The sequence below is a fragment of the Leptosomus discolor genome, chromosome 11 (genome assembly GCF_034619465.1).
Source record: "Leptosomus discolor isolate bLepDis1 chromosome 11, bLepDis1.hap2, whole genome shotgun sequence".
Classification (NCBI taxonomy): domain Eukaryota; kingdom Metazoa; phylum Chordata; class Aves; order Leptosomiformes; family Leptosomidae; genus Leptosomus; species Leptosomus discolor.
In genome coordinates this window covers 24,187,327-24,208,951 of record NC_141401.1, presented here as the reverse complement: position 1 = coordinate 24,208,951, position 21,625 = coordinate 24,187,327, and the positions used below count along the sequence as shown (strand labels likewise).

The 21,625-nt window shown below is 38.5% G+C and overlaps 1 protein-coding gene across 1 annotated transcript in view; it reads left to right on the top strand.

Moving 5' to 3' along the window:
- The window catches only part of TRPM1 (transient receptor potential cation channel subfamily M member 1), a 49,206-nt gene extending 28,989 nt beyond the window's left edge, over positions 1-20,217 (top strand). The window contains exons 17-27 of the mRNA XM_086471347.1: positions 205-494; positions 1,639-1,867; positions 3,356-3,478; positions 3,811-3,942; positions 5,932-6,060; positions 7,376-7,627; positions 8,370-8,562; positions 13,403-13,547; positions 15,646-15,845; positions 17,032-17,164; positions 18,945-20,217. Of these exons, the coding sequence (XP_086327473.1) occupies positions 205-494; positions 1,639-1,867; positions 3,356-3,478; positions 3,811-3,942; positions 5,932-6,060; positions 7,376-7,627; positions 8,370-8,562; positions 13,403-13,547; positions 15,646-15,845; positions 17,032-17,164; positions 18,945-20,217 (3,099 nt within the window). The remainder of the gene's footprint in view (positions 1-204; positions 495-1,638; positions 1,868-3,355; positions 3,479-3,810; positions 3,943-5,931; positions 6,061-7,375; positions 7,628-8,369; positions 8,563-13,402; positions 13,548-15,645; positions 15,846-17,031; positions 17,165-18,944) is intronic.
- The last annotated feature ends 1,408 nt before the right edge of the window (positions 20,218-21,625 follow it).

Below are 21,625 nucleotides of genomic sequence, written 5' to 3'. Positions count from 1 at the left end.
TAAATAAAACATTAAGCTGTGTGTGCTAGCCCAGTGCATGCTCTGTCATGTGTTCTTCAGTTTTATCGCTATTGGCATTCATTGTAGCAAACAGCAAAAACTAATTAGAACTTTAACTATTAATATGTCCTCTTGATACTTGTTCTGTTGGTGTCTTTGTCAGCTAAAAATTGATGGGAATGTTTTTTCTTCTTTTGTTCCCAGGACGATGAGCCTCCCACCAAAGGGAAGAAGAAGAAAAAGAAAAAGGAGGAAGAGATCGATATTGATGTGGATGACCCAGAAGTCAGCCGCTTTCAGTATCCCTTTCATGAACTGATGGTATGGGCCGTGCTGATGAAACGGCAAAAGATGGCAGTCTTCCTTTGGCAGCGAGGAGAGGAAACCATGGCCAAGGCACTTGTGGCCTGTAAACTGTACAAGTCTATGGCCCATGAGTCTTCTGAGAGTGAGCTGGTGGATGACATCTCTCAGGATCTGGACAACAACTCAAAGTTAGTAGACACAGAGCAGACTATGTCTGCTTGATATATGGGGTTGTCTGACCTGCTGAGAAGCTTTACTTTTCACAGAATCACAGAATGGCAGGGGTTGGAAGGAACCCCTGGAGATCACCTAGTCCCACCCCCCTGCTAAAGCAGGTTCATCTAGAACAGGTCACACAGGAGCACGTCCAGGCAGTTTTTGAATATCTCCAGGGAAGGAGACTCCACAACCTCCCTGCGCAGCCTGTCGCAGGGCTCTGCCACCCTCAATGTAAAGAAGTTTTTCCTCATGTTCAGATGGAACTTCCTGTGCCCCAGTTTGGGCCCGTTGCCCCTTGTCCTGTCACTGGGCACCACTAAAACAGGCTGGCCCCATCCCCCTGACACCTGCCCTTTAGATATTTGTAAGCATTGGTAAGGTCCCCTTTCAGTCTTCTCCAGGGTAAAAAGCCCTGGGTCTCTCAGCCTTTCCTTATAGGAGAGATGCTCCAGTGCCCTCCGCTGGACACTTTCCAGTAGTTTGCTGTCTCTCTTGAACTGGGGAGCCCAGAAGTGGACACAGTACTGCAAGTGTGACCTCACCAGGGCAGAGTAGAGTGGGATGATAACCTCCCTCGACCTGCTGGCCACACTCTTCTTAATGTACCCCAGGGTAGTAGTAAAGTAAAGTGCTTTTAGTAAAGTACAGTTGATTTCTAGAATATAGGTTCACAGAATGCCATTTGCAGCTGATTAATCAACAGTAAACAAGCCAGAATGTGGTCTCACCATCTGAAGGCAACACTAGCAAGAAGACTACCTGCATTTTTCCTGACAGAACACATTCTTTCTTCAGCTTTTCTCTCTTTAAAACCAGCTAGCTTTATTTGACAAAGTTATTTTCAGGGTTTACTTGCATAAACTAAGGGGCATCTGATGATATATCCAAAACGGCCTTAAGATGTTATCAGTCTAAGCTAATTCTCTCTGGTCACTAAAAATTTGTTTGGAACTTTTGTAGAAGGTCCCAAATCAAGCTTGAGACTCGGTTGTTCTTGTCATTGTATACATGTGTGGAAAAACATGACCCCCTGAGACAGGAATTAAAACCCCAAATGCAAACAAACACTGATTTCTAAATCAATCTTCACTGGACTTACCTTGCATTTTCTAGAGATTTTGGCCAGCTGGCTGTTGAACTCTTGGATCAGTCCTATAAACATGATGAGCAGATTGCCATGAAACTACTAACCTATGAACTGAAAAACTGGAGTAATTCTACCTGCCTGAAATTGGCTGTGGCAGCTAAACACAGGGACTTCATTGCTCACACGTGCAGCCAGATGCTCTTAACAGATATGTGGATGGGGCGACTACGCATGCGAAAAAACCCAGGCCTTAAGGTATTTCTGTTCTGCAGTTGTTGTCAAAGATATAGTTTGTTGCATGTAACACTACATTATACATACTGTATGCATAGAACAAATTGGCTTACTAATTACAGATATTTTAAGAAAATATGTGTTTTAAAGCTAATTTTTTTGTGTTTCCAAATTTAGGCTAGCTAAGGAACATTACCCCATGACAAAGGAAAATATAAATCCGTAAAAGGCCTAGCATGGTTGGAATCTGAGAGCGAAGTTGTGGCTTTCAATAAATGATGAGATCTGTTAATTAAAAACATACACATTTGACTAAAAATTAGTTGGAAACAAGCAAAAATTATGGTGTCCACGCAATGGGAACAGACAGAAAATGAACAAGATATCGACACATGCTTCTTACATTGCTTAACATTGTACCAGAAGACACAGAGTCAAGACTCGGTGTTGAAAAGAATAAAATCTGTGCAATTGCATTGTGTGAAACTATGCGATTTTTATTTCCTTCTTCTGTGACTTTATGACATGGTCTCTCTTATTGATTTTTTTATTTCCTGATTGTTAGATTTATAAAATAATCAAGTAATGTGAGGAGGCTGGCACAAAGGAGTGAGCCAACATTGAGGAAGCAGAGCAGTGTTTGCTTGTGTGTTCTTTCACATGAATATAATCCTTTGTCATGTTACGCAGTTGCTGTCACGTGTATGGAGGCCCATTGTGATGGTGTCACCTTCAGTCTCACCTCCTTAATTCTCCAATTACTGACAAAGTGCCATGCCTGTCTTCCCAGGTCATACTCACAAGCTTGCTGACATACACATTGTACTCTCTCTGTTATTCCCAATTTATTTCCACTTTCACATATCTCCCTCTTAAACCTATTTAAAATCTTCAGGCAAGCATCTGGCCTTTCAGATTGCATCATGATGCTTTTTGAATCTGTTTATTGACTTCCTTTCTTTTCTCCAAAAGATTAATCAGCATACTAACGTTTTAGTTTCATTACCTGCATTCTTTTCTTTGCTCCTTCTCTGTACTGTAGCAACTCATGCTTGTGTTTCTATATCTCAGCAATCTCATATAGTAAAAGAACTCTCCCAGTGCTATCTGCAAAGCTTCTTTTACTTTTCACAAGTTTTTTATTCTATTGAAACTAATTACAGTAGGTGACTAAAGTAACTAAACTCCAGTAACAAACTTGAAGCCCTCTTCCAACTGCCACTGTGTCCATTCCATGGAATTTCTCTGCACAACTCTAATTCTGGAGGACAATGTCTTAATTTTAGTGTATTTGTGGAGACAGAAAGCCTTCAGGGTGCCATCTTTCCATACAAGACCTTATTGCCAATGCTTCATAAGTACTACTTATTTATTTTGTAGGTTTGAGGATAGCAGAGTATCTTGAATGCTAGACAAAAAAAAAAAAAATTTATGGGATTTGCTTTGTTATGAAATCTCTTAATGTAAACAAATATTGCCACCTGAGTTTAATTCTTTCTTGTTGTACAGGTTATAATGGGGATTCTCTTCCCTCCCACCATCCTCTTCCTAGAGTTTCGGAGTTATGATGATTATTCTTACCAGACATCAAGAGAAAACGAGGAAGGCAGAGAAAAGGAGGAGGAAAATGTGGTCAGTAACGGAGATTATTAGGAAGTTCTAATATCTCAAGAGTGCTCAGTGTTCTAACTTCTCTGATTATGCTATAGGTCACTCAGGTTAAAATCTCAACTGCCTCTGTGCGATAAAAATCAGTCAAGAGTTTGGGAGTGTATAGGCTGAATTCTCAGGGCATGTAAATTATCTGTGTAGTTGCACAGATTTATGGAATTCATCTTTTTAAAAGAGGTCTGCTGCTCAGAGGAAGCATCATGTAGTTAACAGCTGGCTGGGGCTGTAGCTGAGGAAAATCTACTATTTTTACTATTGTATATTGACGAAAACTGAGAACTTCCGTCTTCCAGGATGCAAATGTGGATACAGGCTCCCGAAAAGGAGACGAAGAGAATGGAAAAAAAAACCAGAAGAGCCTTCCAATTGGAACAAAGATCTATGAATTCTATAATGCACCTATTGTCAAATTTTGGTTCTACACGGTAAGTCATGATGATCAAACTGATAGTGATCATTTTTCTCACACCTGTGAAACAATATAGTACTGACTTTCATGCAATCTGATGAGTAAACCACTCCCTTTTTTTGGAGAAAAATGCATAGACAAACAGAATGAAGAACTGAAGTTTATGCTGTTAGCCTCTAAAGGTCCTCCACACTTTGAAGGAGTCCCTCTCTGGCTAATCATATGCCAAACTCAGCGCAAGCTCCGCAATCCAGTCACTCAATCTGAACTAGGCTGGATTTTTTTGCTTTCTAAAGGCTCTGGCTCCTGTTCTGTGTCAAAACATGCTTTAGGACTCAAGAAGTAATGCCACAGTATCAGTGCTCACCATAGTTCTGTTGACAGGCTAAAATGAGTGCAACCTAGATGGAAGCACAGATCCCAGTCTAAGTCTTAATAGGTACTTTTCTCTTGTTTAAATAATGAAAACAAATCTAAACTAAAATTTTAATTTTGACAAGCATCTCATTTTCTCTGTAGTCCATCAAGAATAATCTGGTGCTAAACTGTTTTAATAAAACATATAAGCTACTGCTTATAAATTTTGTGTGTGCCTGTAAAAAGGATACGGATTTCTTTTTTATTGAAAGTTAGGACTTCCAATACCTAGTACGTAGGTTTTTAGTTTTAGCACATATTAATCACAAAACACTGTACCGATCCCTTTCTGCTGCCTGTGTTAATAATTAAAAAGCAAAATTCCAATTTAATTTCAAAGAAAAGTATTCAACATGGTTTCACAGCATAAAGAAAATACATTTTAGTAGATTAAAAAAGCCCCAGACACAAAGGGCCTGATTTAGAGTGCTTTGGAATTGTTTTACTTCTTTCAACAAATGAGATAATTCAGCTGTCTGGATCATATGTTCCACAGCGTCTATCATTCCTTCAGCTGCTGGAGGCCCATGGCCTCTTCCAGCATGCACAGCAGCTCTAGGAAGGGCATTGCAGCAGGCCTGCTTCCTTCAGAGAAGAAAATCTTTTTTTCTTGTGCAAGTAAAGATCTTCAACAGCTGAATCTTTCACACATAGCCTCAATGTATGTCTTCATAGACGTTCATATGAATGTCATAATTAGGGTGGGCTTCATTTTCATGCATTATGCAGGCCCCTCAGCTAACAAGATTTTACTGTCTTCTGGTTGGTGTTTCTTCTCTGACATGGTGATGCAGCCTTCCATGCTCTTACTGAATCAGGCTTCAGCAAGAAACTTGCGCCTATATACTAGGGGCTACTTAAAGTAACCAAGATACCTCCAACCGTACTGTTCATGCCGATAGGTTTAAGTAACAAGTATAGAAAGACATGTTTAAGGACTGATACGCGAAGTCTGTACGCCTCTGGCTTTACACAAAGAGTATATTCTGCCTAGATGATCTCAACAACATTGTTACAGGGTGGAGAAAAGCAAGTGGCCCGTGTGGCTTTTTATTTCCCCCACCCCTCTAGGCAAGTGCTGCTCACAGCCCCGCCTCCCCATTCTGCTTTAGATCTGTTTTAAGGTGGTGGATAGACATTTCACATGGAATATCTCATTCTTTAGAAAACTCGATTTTCTCCCCGGAAAATCTTTTGATTTATTACTGCTTTGATTCAGATCTTTTTTTCCTGCAAAGCCATTGAATCCATTTTGGTTTCTTGACTCTGGATTTCCAAGATCTCTGAAGTTTTTAGTTTGGCCAGTCAACAAAGACTGCTGTGAGGCATGGAGACACCAAAACGGCCAGTTTGACATTTACCCCAGTAGTTATAGAAAAGTAAATGACAGCTTTATTGACTTACACTAATAGCCCAGAACTTCCTAAATGAAATTAGTGGAGACTGTTTTGGGGTTTGTTTTTTTTTTGTGTGTCTAAGACATCTCAAGTAATTGAATACTGCCTAACTGTGGAAGGATCCTGGGGTCCATCACCTAAAGTCCATAAAGGATTTCTTTTTACTTTTTTCTTTTTTTTTTTCCCCCCAGATATCATACCTTGGTTACTTGATGCTATTTAATTATATTATCTTGGTGCGGATGGAACGGTGGCCATCGGTCCAGGAATGGATTGTCATCTCCTACATTGTGACATTGGCTTTAGAGAAAGTAAGAGAGGTAAAGTCCAATCATACTAACATCACCTAATCCTTAAAATGAAGCTTGCTCTTAGAGGTAATCATGCCATGGACTTGTGCAGAGGGTTGAGAAACCATACACAAGAGAAAAGATTCTCATACCCACAGAGTCCCAAAATGTCCATCACCAGAGAGAGTTTAATTCATAACCCATTTCCATGCATTAAAAGTTTCTCTTTTGGGGCAAAAAGGTCAGGCAAAAATGCCCTGAGATCAGTAGTCAAGATGAATGCTGTCATTCTCTTACGTGTATTTCCAAGGAAAGGCAGGGCCATAACCCATGAAGGAAATCTCAATAGGTACTGTCCTTTTCTTACTAATACAGCCCTTGACTGCAGGCAGAGACGTGCTTTGAAGAATTAGCCAGGAGTGCTATTTGAATGATGTCATTACTTTTGTATGAGGAAGGTAGCATAAAAACTTCTACTATATTCACAGGCTGTCATGTGGTTTGCACTTAGCCTGTCCTTCTCTGATTCATGATTCCCACATCTCATACTAATTTTATTTGGAGATAAATATGGATGCCATGTCAGTAAGCCAGATCTCCTGGTTTAAATGTTACTGATTAAAACCTACCAAAAAAAAAGGCTTACCAAAGCCAAAATAGAAACAAAGATGAAAAGGGGGTCCAGAGGAGGGCCATGAAGATGATTGGGGGCTGGAGCACCTCTCCTATGAAGACAGGCTGAGAGAATTGGGGTTGTTCAGCCTGGAGAAGAGAAGGCCTTATAGCAGCCTTTCAATATGTAAAGGGGGTTTATAAAAAAGACACAGAGAGAAACTTTTTACCAAGGCTGTAGTGACAGGACAACAGGCAACTGCTTTCAACCGAAAGAAGATAGGTTTCAATTGGACATAAGGAAGAAATTTTTTATGATGAGGGTGGTGAGACACTGGCACAGGCTGCCCAGAGAAGCTGTGACTGCCCCTCCCTGGCAGTGCTCAAGGCCAGGCTGGATGGGGCTTTGAGCAACCTGGTCTAGTAGAAGTTGTCCCTGCCCATGGCAGGGGGGTTGAAACTAGATGGTCTTTGAGGTTACTTCTAACCCAAACCATTCTATGACTCTATGAAAAGAAGAGTTTGCCTGCTAGTAATTAAAAATACCGCTGATTGAAACAAATTTTTCTGGCTGTGGAGGGGTTCTTAGACACCTATTGAATGTGACAAGATTGGTCTTTTTTTCATGACCGTTACTTCAAAAATGTAACTTGGAGTTTTTCCTAGTGATTTCTTTGTTGGTTGTTTTTTGTTATTATTTTATTTTATTTTATTTTATTTTATTTTATTTCAGATTCTGATGTCAGAACCTGGCAAGCTGAGCCAAAAAGTGAAAGTTTGGCTCCAGGAATACTGGAATATTACTGACCTGGTGGCTATTTCAGTATTTATGATAGGAGCAATTCTTCGCCTACAGAACCAGCCTTACATGGGTTATGGAAGAGTGATTTACTGTGTAGATATCATTTTCTGGTACATTAGAGTACTAGATATTTTTGGTGTGAACAAATATCTGGGACCTTACGTCATGATGATTGGAAAGATGGTTAGTGCCTAAATTGCTGTAAATTATGTATTTCAGAACTTCATGGGAAATGAAATTCAGTTCTGATTTTAAAAAGAGGTTTTTCATCTGAGTAGGACTCTGAACTGTGAAAAAGTTGCCATGTGAAATTCACACACATACGAGATGCAATACTGTTGCTAATAATTGCTCAATTTGAAAGGGAATAGTTTATTCTTTTTTTCCTTTTTTCCTTTTTTCCTTTTTTTTTCTTTTTTTCCTTTTTTTCTCTTTTTTTCCTTTCTTTTTCTTTTTTTTTTTTGACCCAGCTTGTGGAAACTTTTTCACTTTGCCTTCCTTCTGCCCCCAAAAGCCATAGCAATGACAGATTACCAATACACTGGGATTGTCCTCAAAACCATCAGTTGTGGACAGGAGATGATACAGCAATGATTATATCATCTCTTCGCAGCCACAGGAGAGGTCTGTGCTGAAGTATAGTGCACTTGACGCAAAAGAGTATAGGCATAGCAAAGATTTTGCCATTTTAAGTCTTTTAAAATATAAATCTAGTATTCCTTTAAATGACTGTTTTTACTGCATTTTTATGTGTGCTTAATTCATGAGCAGCAGTTAAAGAATCATATCAGGAAAATTTCCAGGAGAATGTGTTTGTTCTCTTGATACTTTCTTGTTCACTTTAACGCATGCTGGCAGACAGACATGCTGGTGCGGCTGTACTACCTGGTGATGATAAGAGCCTCTGTATGGTCTCTCTGTGCAGATGATTGACATGCTCTACTTTGTGGTCATCATGCTTGTGGTTCTGATGAGTTTTGGGGTAGCCCGCCAAGCTATCCTGCACCCAGATGAGGAGCCTTCTTGGAGACTAGCTCGCAACATCTTCTACATGCCCTACTGGATGATCTATGGAGAGGTGTTCGCAGACCAGATAGACCGTAAGAGTAGAATTCATAGTAAGAGTCTGTTTCCTGTTTCTGAGGCAGATGATCAGATCCAAATTAATGATTGTTTTTAATTTGGAAGTAGTGTTTTGTCTTTGTGATTATATTGTTGTTGTTTTCCTGTGACAGACTCCAGAGACTGAACAATTTTCTGTTCCGCCCCTCAGTTTATATTCAAATTCAGTTAACACTGAGAGTGATACAGTCTGGAATACTCTCCTGTCCAAGAGTATAACAGTATTAAGTGTTCTGTTTACTTGCAGGGATCAACAAAGATCATTCTGAAATGTTTTTTTTTGAACCACTGTTTTACTAATAGTCAGTTCCAATAGAAGAAGAAAAAAATAAATACCTTGCTCAGGAGATGAAAATACATGTATTTCATCTCCAATTCTCAACACAGGCAATGAGCTAATATATTTTCACTCCCATTGATACATTTATCTACTTTCCAGAAATGTTTCCATTTCATGAATCACTCATATTCTTCTCTTCTACACCTGTGGAAAACCAAAACAAAACAAAAAAGGAAAACTCCACTTGATTTGCTTTGGGTGTGAAAATAGCCTTTCTCATATAAAAGCTGCATAGTTTAAAAAAATAACTGTTGGTATTTTAGAGGAAATGGAAGCTGTCTTGTTACTGCTAGTTTTGTGTTAATATTTGAAATTTGTATAGGCAGTCAAACATGCAGCTGGCCTCCTCTAGTTCACATCTCACATAGTTTGCACTTTATCTGAAATAATATAAGCTGCTATTTCAGCATTGTGTATGTGTTATTTTATTAATCTGCATATATTGACAAATGGTGAAAGCTGAAAAAATTGTGAGGTCTAAGTTAAAAAACCATAAAGATCCATCATCATGAGAAACCTTTATACCAAATGTCATTAAAGTGTACTTTAATTGCTTAGAAAGGAACAAAATGTCATTAGTCTGTTTCTGAAGTGTACACTGTTGCAAAGATCTTATGATCTTCATTTTCCTTACGAATGCTTGTCTCATTAAAGTAACTTACAATGCAGTAAATTACTCTTGACAAATAAAAGGTCAAGCCAGTCATTTATTGTCTGATATTGCAGTTTCAGTGCACATGTGAGCCAGAATAAGCTCAGGATTCCTCAAGTGGGTTAATTCTCCCATGGGGAAGAATAAACTGTAACAGGGTATCCCTTACCTTTGTGGCTCATAATGTGTATTCAAATCCTACTTCACTTTGACTAAAGAATGTTTGCCAATGTAGATAGTTTTCTTTCTTTATAAACCAAAACTCACACCTTACCAACAATACTCATATCTTTAGTGTAAGTGGTGTCCCAGACTACTCTCATGTTTCCAGTCATTTCTCAGTTATCCACTCAGCATCCTTTGAATTAGAAATCTTTCTTCAGCAGCACAAAAGATTTTAGGGAAAAAAAGATTGAGTTTTCCAGTTACACAACTTCAATCCAGCTATTTGCTCCCTAACCTTCCCAGGTCAGAAGCTTTGCTGTGTCAGCTAAACCGTAAGCTAACCTGGAAACATACTGTTTTGTTGTTTCTTTAATATTGAAATAAAAGTGGCTACACAAGGAGTTCTACTAGTATAATTAGACTGCATTACAATTATTCTGTAAATTTCTTCTATCTAGAAATCTATGGACTGAATTCTGAAGATCTTTTTGCTTTCAATAAGAAGTTTTCACTCTGACCTTTCCGTGATTCTCTGTAAACACACCACAAAAGCAACCTCAGAAGTCACTGAGGAGTGATTGCTATGGGCAGTCAAACCTGACTCTGTGTGAAGTGCTTATGGGTAGTTTTGCAAGCCCCACGAGTTTAAAGAATTTATGGAAAAATATTACATCAAGTTTTCCATCTGATAGAAGGTGTTTGGACTTTTGTCAATAGCTTCACTGACGATAGGAATTGCTGAGGTTGGAAGGCACCTTTGGAGATCATCTAGTGGAACTTTGCTGCTCAAAGCAGGGTAAATTAGAGCAGGTTGCTCATGGACTGTCCAGTCAGGATTTTAATATCTTGAACGCTGAAGATTGTGAAGCCTTTCTGGACAACCTGGTTTAAATGGAATTTCCCTGTATTTCTGTCTTTGACCACTGCCTCTTTTCCTTTCACTGGATGATACCTCTGAGAAGAGTCTGGTTCTGTCTTCTTTACTCCCACCCACCATCAGGTATTTATAACATTGGTAAGATCTCCCTTGACCCTTCTCTTCTCCAGGCTAAATTATCCCTTTACTGCAGTCTTTCTAGTATGTCCATGTCTGATTTCTATGGAGGAGCCCAGAACTAGACACCCAAGTCCAGATGTGGTTTCACCAGAGCTGAGTAAATGTGAATAATTATCTCCCTGAACTTGCTGGTAACACTTTTCCTAGTGCAACCCAGGATGCTCTTGTCTGGTTCACTCCATTTAGATGTCCATGAGCAAGAAGTTAATGGCATCTAGTATGCAACAACAACATATTCTTAAACAACAGAGAAGCCTAGCTGACTTTATTTCAATAGTGTGATTTTTCGTAAAACCGCCATGTAGTGGTTGGCAAGCAAGTAGTACTGGTAGTCAAAATGGGCTTTAATGATATTGTAAACTGTAATAACATCAGTATCATGATTATTAACATGCCACGTAGAAACATAGTGATTCAATACAGACAGCTGGCAGACTCAAAGCCAGGGTGGTTCTTAAAAAAAAAAAAAAAAAAAAAAAAAAAGGAAAAAAAAGGAGGAAATGTTTTCATAACAGCTAAAACAATGATTTTGTGTGATAATGTTGAGTTGTTTTGTGTTCATGGTGACCACCAGTTTTGTTTACTTGCCTGAAATATCCTGTATATTTAAATGATCATCTGCCAGAAGCATTTTGTGATTTATTATTATCATGAATTCACTGCCGTATGTAACATTTGGGGAAGACAACATGAAAAGGAAATTGCAGAATGCAAGGCATTTTTAACAAAGACATTGTTTCTAAGCATATGCCTCTACTGTTCTGACATTTGAGTTGCTTATCTTTTCTTGGCGGCAAAACTGTATTTTCAATCATTTTTTCGTTGGTGTTTTTTCCTGTATTATTCTATTGTTTTCTTTCTTTCTCTCCCTGCCTCCTTTTCTATTTTGTTCCTTTGGAATGCTGTTCAGTCTATGCCATGGAAATTAATCGTAAGTCTCTCTGAAGAGCCGATTATCTCATTTAGCTGGATATGTTCATTAATTTTTTTCTTCACTAGATACTGATATTTTAATTATAGGGCTCATCCAATATTCAAGTCTGAATCTTGTTTTTCTACTGTAATAGTTTCATTTGAAAAGAAGTCGAGGAAAAATATTTTATTTTAACACAGACTGCAGATCAGAAGTTTTAATTGAGTTTATGTGGTTGCTATGACTTGTTTCTAGTATATTGACAGTAAAATAATCCTTTTTTTAAATTATGACGCATGTGTGTCATGGTATAACTCATTCCCTTTGATTGCCTAGATACTGCCAAAGAAACACTGTTTGTGTTTCTTTGGTAGTACTTTCATTGGTCCACGTGAATAATATTACGATTTGCTTGACTTTCCTGTTATACTTTTCTTATGATAAACAGGAACAATGTAGGTCTGATGTTTGAAAACCAAGTAAAATATATTTTATTAATCATAGTTTAAATATCTTTTTCAGTCCACAGTAAATAAGATTAGTCTGTTTTCAAATCATGTGAAGTGTTTTTCAGTTTAGGTTGAAGCACTGGGTTTTTTGCAAAACGCTTAAAAACCTGGTTTGTCTACTCACGTAAACATGATCCATAAACACTTTACTTGCTACTAAATGATTCCAAAAGTTAGCCTTGTATTTGAAATCAGATACGCTGGCACTGCACTTAAAGACAGAACAAACCTGCTGCATTTACCCAACTCCAAGACAGCTTTTACCCCAGGACAACCTATATATTCTTAGGATTTCTTCAGGCCATTATTTTATATCAGTTTGATCAATATTCTCAATTTTTGTCTCATTCTCACCAGTCTATTTTGCTGTTATTATATCATTTTTGTGTTATAATTTTATCTCTTTGGTTTAAAATTTTATCTAAAATTTAGAATTACTGTGAAAAATAAGGGAAACAGAAATTGGGCCAAAAGTGGCAGCAGGGCCACCTGCTGGTAACAGGAACAGCCCCAGATGGGACAACTAATAGTCTAGGGTCCATCTAGGGAGCCCAGTCAGGGGCAAAAGGAGACAGGGCCAAAGACAGAAGAAGGGTCCATCCAGGGGACAAACACAGGTCCAAGGTCCATCCAGAAGGCAGGGGAAAGACCTGCACACCTGACGGCTCAGGCAGGGACATGTATGCACAGGGGGTGTAAGTGCAGAGCCCAGGTGAAGCTGGTCAGGATCATTAAGGCTTCTTTAGTACACTCATGGCCTCAATAAAGGTTTAATTTATGCTCAGCAATCTGGAACCACTAAGTAAATCCTTTATATATCTTTGGCAAGGTATTCACACAAGTTTGGTTGGAGATCTTTTTTTTTAATTGCACTATTAATATGCACGTATGCACATTAAGATCTTGTCCTAGACTATTACTATGAGAAAAAGAATATCCATATGAATTTGAAGAGAAAGCCACACTGCACAGTAAACTTGGAGCTGCCTCTCTGTTCACTATTATGGGAAATTATTTTTGTATGCTGTAGTTAGAAGCAGAATTTGAAGTAGAAAATACACATACTTGTTATTGGAAATAAACTGAAAAAATTTGTTTAGCTTGGTAAATTTTATGCATGTGTCATCATTAAATAAATGTGAATCGTGTTTTGAAGTATCAAGCAATTCGTGAAAAATACATTTCCTGTTTTTTCTTCAGCTCCTTGTGGGGACAATCTTTACGATGATGATGGTAAACGCCTCCCTCCATGTATACCAGGGGCCTGGCTCACTCCTGCTATTATGGCCTGTTACCTTTTGGTAGCAAATATCCTGTTGGTAAACCTGCTGATTGCTGTCTTCAAGTATGTATATGATCATGCACTATCTTTACTTTCTTACTGCCTAGATAAAGCTTCTCTCAGAGCCCATTAACTGATTTTTCAAGGGTTTGCATTCGCACTCAGAGTCTAATTACTCTGTGAACATGACTGACAAATACTTGGAATAGTCTATACTCTGGGAAAAAGTGGAGGAAAGGTTGCTTTGAATTTGCCAGCGAGTGCAGTAATGCGTATGAGAGAATCTGGCTACTTCCACTTACCATTTAGTGTATGGTGACAGGCCTCAGGATTGCTCTGGAAAGATGAAAAACTTGCTACATACATGATAGAAGCCCATGTAACCACTAGCAAACATGATTCTCCGATAGAACTGCAGAATGAAAACCTGAACATCAAAAGCAGGAGGCATTTCCACTACCACTACATCATCTGGCTTCTTTTTCTTTTTTCTTCTTGTTTTGCTTTTCATTTAGAAAAAGAAATTAGGGCCTTAAAGGTTCTTATACTACCCAGGAAAAGTTCTTGCCTTGAAGCAAGAGAAAGGATGACTACACATTGCCAAGATCTGTGTCCAGTCCAAGCAGTGTGCACTATGCACATTCTTAATGTTACTCCACAAGTCTGTATTTAGACGTCTCTGGAGTAAAACTAAATCAATTTATGCCACTTGTTTTCTACCCACGGTTATGTCGCACGCTTTTCCTGTCATGACGTAGGTATTAAAAAATAAAAATTAAAAAAAAATGCTGAAATATCTACTTACTAGTAAGACTTTCTGAACACACCACCTGAGAAAAGCAGGTGATCCATTTTTGATGCCCATATACATGTAGTGTTGGAGGGCTTGTTGGCATAGGTAGCTGGTATCACAACCACAAAAATAGCTCATCGTTTGCCCAGAAAACTACAGCTCACAAAGCCTGTCTTTCATTTGATGTATGTAGCTTAAAAGGTCATGAATTTTAAAGTGCTCAAATGCCAGTCACAGCCTAGGGGGAAGAAGAATCTTACAATGGGAGCTATTATTGGCTGAAGGACCAAGGAATCAGCAGTTTGGGAAGTAGGTCATGCTGTTAACTCCTGCCATCCCAGCATGGTTGCAGGAGGGAGAGATTGTCATTTATCGTTGCCAAATAATCTCAAGTAGACTTAGCCAAAAGAATCCAAAAGCTATGTGTACTCAAGAATTCTCTGATTTCAAAGAGATGTTTTAACTGGTTTTGTGAATATAGATATTCTAAAGCACAGAAAGTTAGGAAAGAAGTGGACAGAAAATACAAAAAAGGAAGCGCCAATATCATCATAGAAGTGGAGCAAGCTGTCTGAGCATGCTTTAAAATAGCTTGAAAAGCTTCATCTAAGACAGAACATCAAGTCTGCTTTCTCTTAGTTGGTATTTCGTAACCCTAACTATTGTTATGTCTGGATTGAATACTATCACTTATACTCCTTCCTACCCACTGAATTACCAAAAACCATTTTTATAACACACCTTATTTTGGTATAGAAATAGTAAGGTCATAGCTTCCAAAACCAAATTCCTTTACAAGAATATGCACCATGTTTTTAAGTCAGAAGTTTGAGAGAATAAAGTTTGAATTTAGGACGTTTTGTGAAAACTTTAAAAGTCTTCTATGTAGGTCAAAATGATTAGCATATTAAAGGTAAACTATGCGAAGCTTCTGGGTTTCGCATACACAATACCTTTCATGGATTTAATACTTTGTGTAATATCAAATACTGACATGTATTAAAAGGAATACTTCATAACCAAGCTCCAAAATACCAATTATGTGATTCATAAAACACGCAAGTTTATTTTCACTAACACTTAAAGGACTTTATACAGTAGGAGCAAATAGTCTAAGAGGACAACTGTTCTGGGTGGTACATAAGGCATGCAGAGCACCTACCTTGCTACCCTGAAAAGGAGTAGTGAAATCATGAGTTCAAGTTATTCATCAGTTCAGCAAGTCCAGCAGCATCAACAAAGAGCTGAACCAAGCAAGTCATGTGGCCTCATGTTGGTACTTAGCTGGTACTTTTTTCAAAATAGTACTTGCTCAATGATAAGTAAACTTAGGGGCCTAATAGAAACCGTACCTATGTTCACTTTCAGCAATACCTTTTTTGAGGTAAAATCAATATCCAACCAAGTCTGGAAGTTCCAGAGGTACCAGCTGATCATGACATTCCATGACAGACCTGTCCTCCCGCCACCAATGATTATCTTCAGCCACATCTACATAATCATCAAGCGAATCTGCTGCCGCTGCAAGAAGGGTGAAGGAGATCCAGATGAGCGTGACAGGGGGCTGAGTATGCAAGAAATCTTCTCTAAATTGAGCTCTTTGCACCGTATTAGCAGAAAGCAGCAGCTCTTCCAATGCTGAACTATTTTGTTCATGTTGATGGTCAAGCGTATTTGCAGAAGACAGTATGGGACAAAATTGCTACCAAGTTAACAGCTCTTGAGCTCTGTGGGCTCCTGAGAATATGCAGTGCTGTGCTGCTAATAAAGACTTTCTATAACACACTTTCTTGAAACAGTGAGATGGCATCTACTTAATCCAGTTTTACCAAGTTCTAGCGAAGTCCGTATGTTGGGAAGAGCAAATAGGAAATTGAGAAGAAGCGATTGCAGTTTCAAATGTCAGCTGTAGTGTCAGCTCTGTGATTGTGAGCAATCTATGTCTAAAATTATCCTCACTTTTATTTCTCCATGTTAGAGATTTATCTGTCATTTCACAAGAGAACTGTGAGGCGGCTTCTCCTAACATACTCTATACTTGTTGATTATTATTATTTTCATTATATGCCTCATTGAAATAATCAGATGCTCACCATTATCCCTGTATTTCTACGTTTCACAGGAAATATGTTTTGTAATTATATTCCTGCACAATATGCTTCTGAGTTAAAAAAGGAAAAAAAAAAAAAAAAGGAAAAAAGTAAATTTGACACTTCCTCTAAATACAAAGAGACAAATTCAAATAAAGGATGAATTGTTCCTAAGATTTTATATTTCCCTTGGATTTTCTTTACATGATTATAAATTTTTGAAGCTCTTATCCAAAGAATGTCTGGGAAACAATTTGTTATATTAGATTATCCATTGGCTATAACTGGCATCCTTTTAAGAAAAATATTTGAATGAAGGAACAGTCAAACTGGCAGAGATTTCCTTAGTCCCTGTAAAATCTAGGCAGTTTGTTCAATGCCTAGCACTGCTGTTAAAAAGTGCAAAGGTAATTAACAAAATACAGCCCCCAGTGGTCACAAAAGCAGATCACAGAATCACAGCAATGATCATATTGCCTTCAGGGCTGTGGCCATCTTTGGCTAAGCGCTCATTCCCTAATTACCAAATCACCTGTTCATTTAGTGCAGCAGTAGAATCTACAGTAGCCATATGTTCAAAATAATCTGCTAAATTGAATTTAAATTGACTGCTAGAAGTTCGGGAAAAGAAAACTCATATTTTCTGTTCTTCTGTTTTGCACAGAGTTATTTCTGAATGATGAAGAGCTGAAAAAACTGTATGAGTTTGAAGAGCAGTGTGTAGAAGAATACTTCCAGGAAAAAGAGGATGAGGAGCAATCATCTAATGATGAACGCATCAGAGTTACCTCTGAAAGGTACCTACTATAAGAAAAAAAAAACCACACCACTTTTTGGGAACAATATTTGCTTTTTTATGTCTTCATTACAACCAAAGTTGAGTTAAAGTACAAAAGATTCAGATCTTGAAGAAAATCACCACCAGTTCAGAAGCCGATCTGAATCCTGAGTAAATACTTGTGATGGTGCATCTCTTGCAAGAGTAAGCTTTTTGTTGTTCCTACTGGTATATCACTAGGGCTGCTGGTTTGGGTAGCTTTGGTATAAGGACAGTTTTGTTCAGGCAGAATTTTTTCCCTCTCACCCATCTGAAGATCACAGTTATAGTTTTTTATCTGTTTGAGCAAATTACTACTTTTTGAGCTGCCAACAGCTCATCCAACCATGAAAATCATGTTGGAACTGAATGACAAAAGCACTGAGGATTTTTCACTTGGACCTATGGTTTACACTAGGGTCCAGCACTCACAACTGCTGAATTTTAATCTCAGCCACAGATTCTCTTGGAAGCTCTGAACAAGGCATTTAGCTTTTCAGTACAAACTTCCCCATTATCACCCAACAGTGATAACGTCAGCAGCACCTTTTTACCAGGTCACTCGGCAGGACTGTTCCCAAAGGCTCTGCCTATTGTGTCAGTAGTTCTAAGTCAAAGGATGGGGTCTTTTGCCACTTCCTTGAAATGATGAAAAATTCTCCCTGTAATTCAAATGATACACAGTTTAAGTACTCTTCCACCTAACCTGCCTCACAGTATTTTGATGATCTGTCTGTCTATCTATCTTCCTTTTAAGATTTCTTATGAAGTAGCTCTGTGAGCCATATAATCCTTTAACAGATAAACATTTTTCTTTTGAAGGGAGACCCTGAACATCTTGCATTATCATATGTGAAGTCTGAAAATAGAGAAGTAAATGAAATCTCTTACGTGTATTTGTGTAGTTTGTATCACACTATTTATCCATGGCAATTTGTCAAAATCCTAGGTACTGTGGCAGAGAATAAAGCAGGGCTGGTAAGCCTCACTGATTCACTATGATCTATGGCCACAAAGCAGATTTGCTTATTCTCATGGCTTCTTGCTCCAGATGCTTCATCATCTTTTGTGTGTGAGAGCAGAAGAATGTTAATTTAATTTCCACAGTTGATTTACTAATGTATGATCTCTAAGTCACATTCTAATGCATTACTTTTATATACATTCTTCTGGTACCATCACTTCCATTATGATAGAAATGATAAAAGAAAATGGGGGAAAGTATTATTTTAATGGAACTAGACAATAATTCCACTCCCTTTAGCTGATACATAATTGAAAGGTATTTCAAGAGCTAAAGTAATCCCATACACACCAGCATATGTTCTCTCTCATACAGCTGCTAAACCTGTTTTACACCATGCCTTGATGCTATTTTAAGTCATCCTGTAAGCATGTCATTAGAAAGTGGTTTTCGTATAATTACTTGATGCTTCACAGTGAAAGAGGACCACTGAACATGAAGTGGGTGGCACAGTCAGAAACGTCAGTAGTAGGCTGTCCCTAAGGGCTGCAACTCTTATGCTCTCCTAGCATGTAAATAAGGTCAAAGTTCAAATGGCCCTCTAATATGGTGTATGGAAAGCATAGGGAACAAGAAAACATGCATGCTTTTGATGCTGCACATAAGAAAAAAAGGGTATGCATGATACATAGCCCAACAGTCTGCCTTACGAAGAAATCACTAGCTGGGTGCCTGTAAGGGGTTACTGCACCATTCCACAGCTTCTGTTCTGTGCTTCCTCTTTTATACCCAACAGAGTTGAAAATATGTCTATGAGGCTAGAAGAAGTGAATGAAAGAGAACATTTTATGAAAGCTTCACTTCAAACAGTCGACCTTCGACTCTCTCAACTGGAAGAACTATCTGGTCGGATGGTGAATGCTCTTGAGAAGCTGGCAGGTATTGACAAGTCAGAGCTGACATGTACACGCTCACGGGCTTCGTCTGAGTGTGATGCTGCATATCTCCTAAGGCAAAGCAGTGTTAACAGCTCTGATGGCTACAGCATGTATAGGTACCATGTCGGTGGTGATGAGTTAACATATGATGACAGTACAACTCCTATGTCACCAGCCATGGAATTGCGTAAAAAAGCCCATTCTATTGGTACCAAAGAAGATGGAGCAGACCCAAGGATGCTGGTTCCAGAACACCACACCATTAGCACCTCCAGCACTAATGCAGTCACCACAGCAGATTACAGTAAATCTACATTAGAAATTGCACAGAATGTTTCCAGACCCCATTCTGGTTCAGGTGGCTTGGGGGATGAAAAGCAGGGGATTTTCAAGAGTGATGGAATGGTTCCTCAAAGTATAAACCAGACGGATGCTGTTACAAACAGACAGTCAGTACCAACATCAGATTTTCAGAACACTCAGTTAAAAGTAGAACGTACCAAGTTAGAAGCAACCATCTCTTACCCCTTGGACAAATCTAAAGCAATGCGCTATTTTCCTCCTGAAACATTCAGTGCTTGTCAAACCACTATGATGAAGTCAAGGAGCTTTATATTTGCACAGGGTGGGAAGCTGGTTGAAGGAGTTAACAACTGGACCACAGAGTATAGTACCATCATGGATCAGGTGTGCCCTTCTACAATTGAACAATGGGCCACAGAGTGGAAGTATGAAGTTGAGCAGCAACTTTGTCAGGAACGTCCTCCAGAATACCCTGGGTTTATCTCTGAAGCAGAAAGGCAAGCAGAGCAGAAACAGTTACAGACGGACACAGATGATGACAGTGATGTTGGTGAAGCAGGTATGAGTGCCTCTTACACCTCAATGCCTGCCACTGTCAAGGCTGAGAAAGAGAATTTACTATCAGTAAAGCCAGAAAGGACTTCTGGGTTCCCATCAGTACGGTCAAAGAGTTTGCACAGCCATTCTCGGAAAACCAAGTCTGTAAAGGACAAATTAAATAGACCAGGACATGCCAGCAGTGTAACTAACTTGGTGGTAGCATTTGGCAGTGCAACAGAAGAACAGAAAGCTAGGCAAGAAAATGCATCCACAGAAACGGAATGTTAAAAGTGGCTTATGGTCCCTGTTTTAACAACAGTCAAGAAAGCAGCATGATTAATTGAACAAATTACAGATTTTTAAATTCATTTGTAAAGAAGAATTTTGCATATATTTGTTTCTTTTCATTTTAAAATAGATATATGTTCTGTTCTTAAATAAATGCTTGCTGGGTCAGGTGAAAGGGAAATGTTCTCTCAGGGGCAGATAAAAAGTAGGCACAGTCCGCAGATGCCAACACTATAGATCTTTCTTTGTTCCATTTCAACCTCTCTCATAAGCTCTTTCACTGACAAGCTCTTTGTAAAAGCTTGTGAAAGAAGGACAATACTATCATGTAATAATTTAGAAAATATTTTTCTTCTTCTATATCAGAAGACTTCTTAAACTGAACAAATTTTTAACCACCCTTAGTTTTTATCCTTAGTCATGCAGCCGGTTTCTTTGTGGCCATTGTGTTTTTCAGATCAAAACAAAATTGTTAGAGGCAAGGAAAAATTATGCAGTCCTCTCTTTCACTTCTGATTTCATACATACTTCTTAGTTCCTCTTTCAGAAAGGCACAACATAGCAGTTTTCATCCACAAAAATAGGTCTGAGTGGCAAATACAGTTGTGTTTGGAGAAACCTGACCCAGAAAGCCATGTGTAGACCTATTCTTGACCTCTCCTTGAACTTCAGTGACATAATCTTGTTTTCAGGATCTTATCTGTCCTCACCCCAAAGCATACTGACAGCCTTAAACTGTTAAAAACAGTGATCATTGTTTCAAAATGTTTAGGGAGATTTTAAGTATATGAAGTATACGGAGGTTTTAATAATATGAATCCAACATCTGCATTAGTGCTTTGTATAAATGGGGGTCACAATAGAAGTCCATGTAGAGTAAGGAATCTGGCTTTTTTTACATGCCTGAGAGAGAAAACCAAACAAAACAGGAAAGGTGTTCTGATCGGGTAAGATCAAAATGTAGCCAATCTGTGTTTGAAGCAAATCTACTGTGACAAATTAATCTTTCATTTTGCAGTTTCATTATGATGACACATGAGGAACAAGGAACAGTTTCTAGGAGACAATCTAAACAAAAAATAAATTTTCCAGATAAGAATGAAAATTCCATACATTTTCTTGAGTAAATTTCAAAAACAAATGTCAAAGGTGAAAAAAAGTCCCTACGGCAAAAGTGTTTTCTATCCCTCAATGACTAAGACTGGAAATCCACATCTACAGTTACAGTTTCCCAGCATGCTTGACTCAACAGTGGCATTCCAAGTACTAGGTTTTGATAGTTTTCTTCATAATAGCATTTGCCTCATTCTTTGCTACATTTTAGGAATTTTGTTTTCCCAAATATTCAGCACCTCTCTTTGCAGGGGATGTGTACCATTGAACAGACAAGAAAGCAAATCAGTTAAAG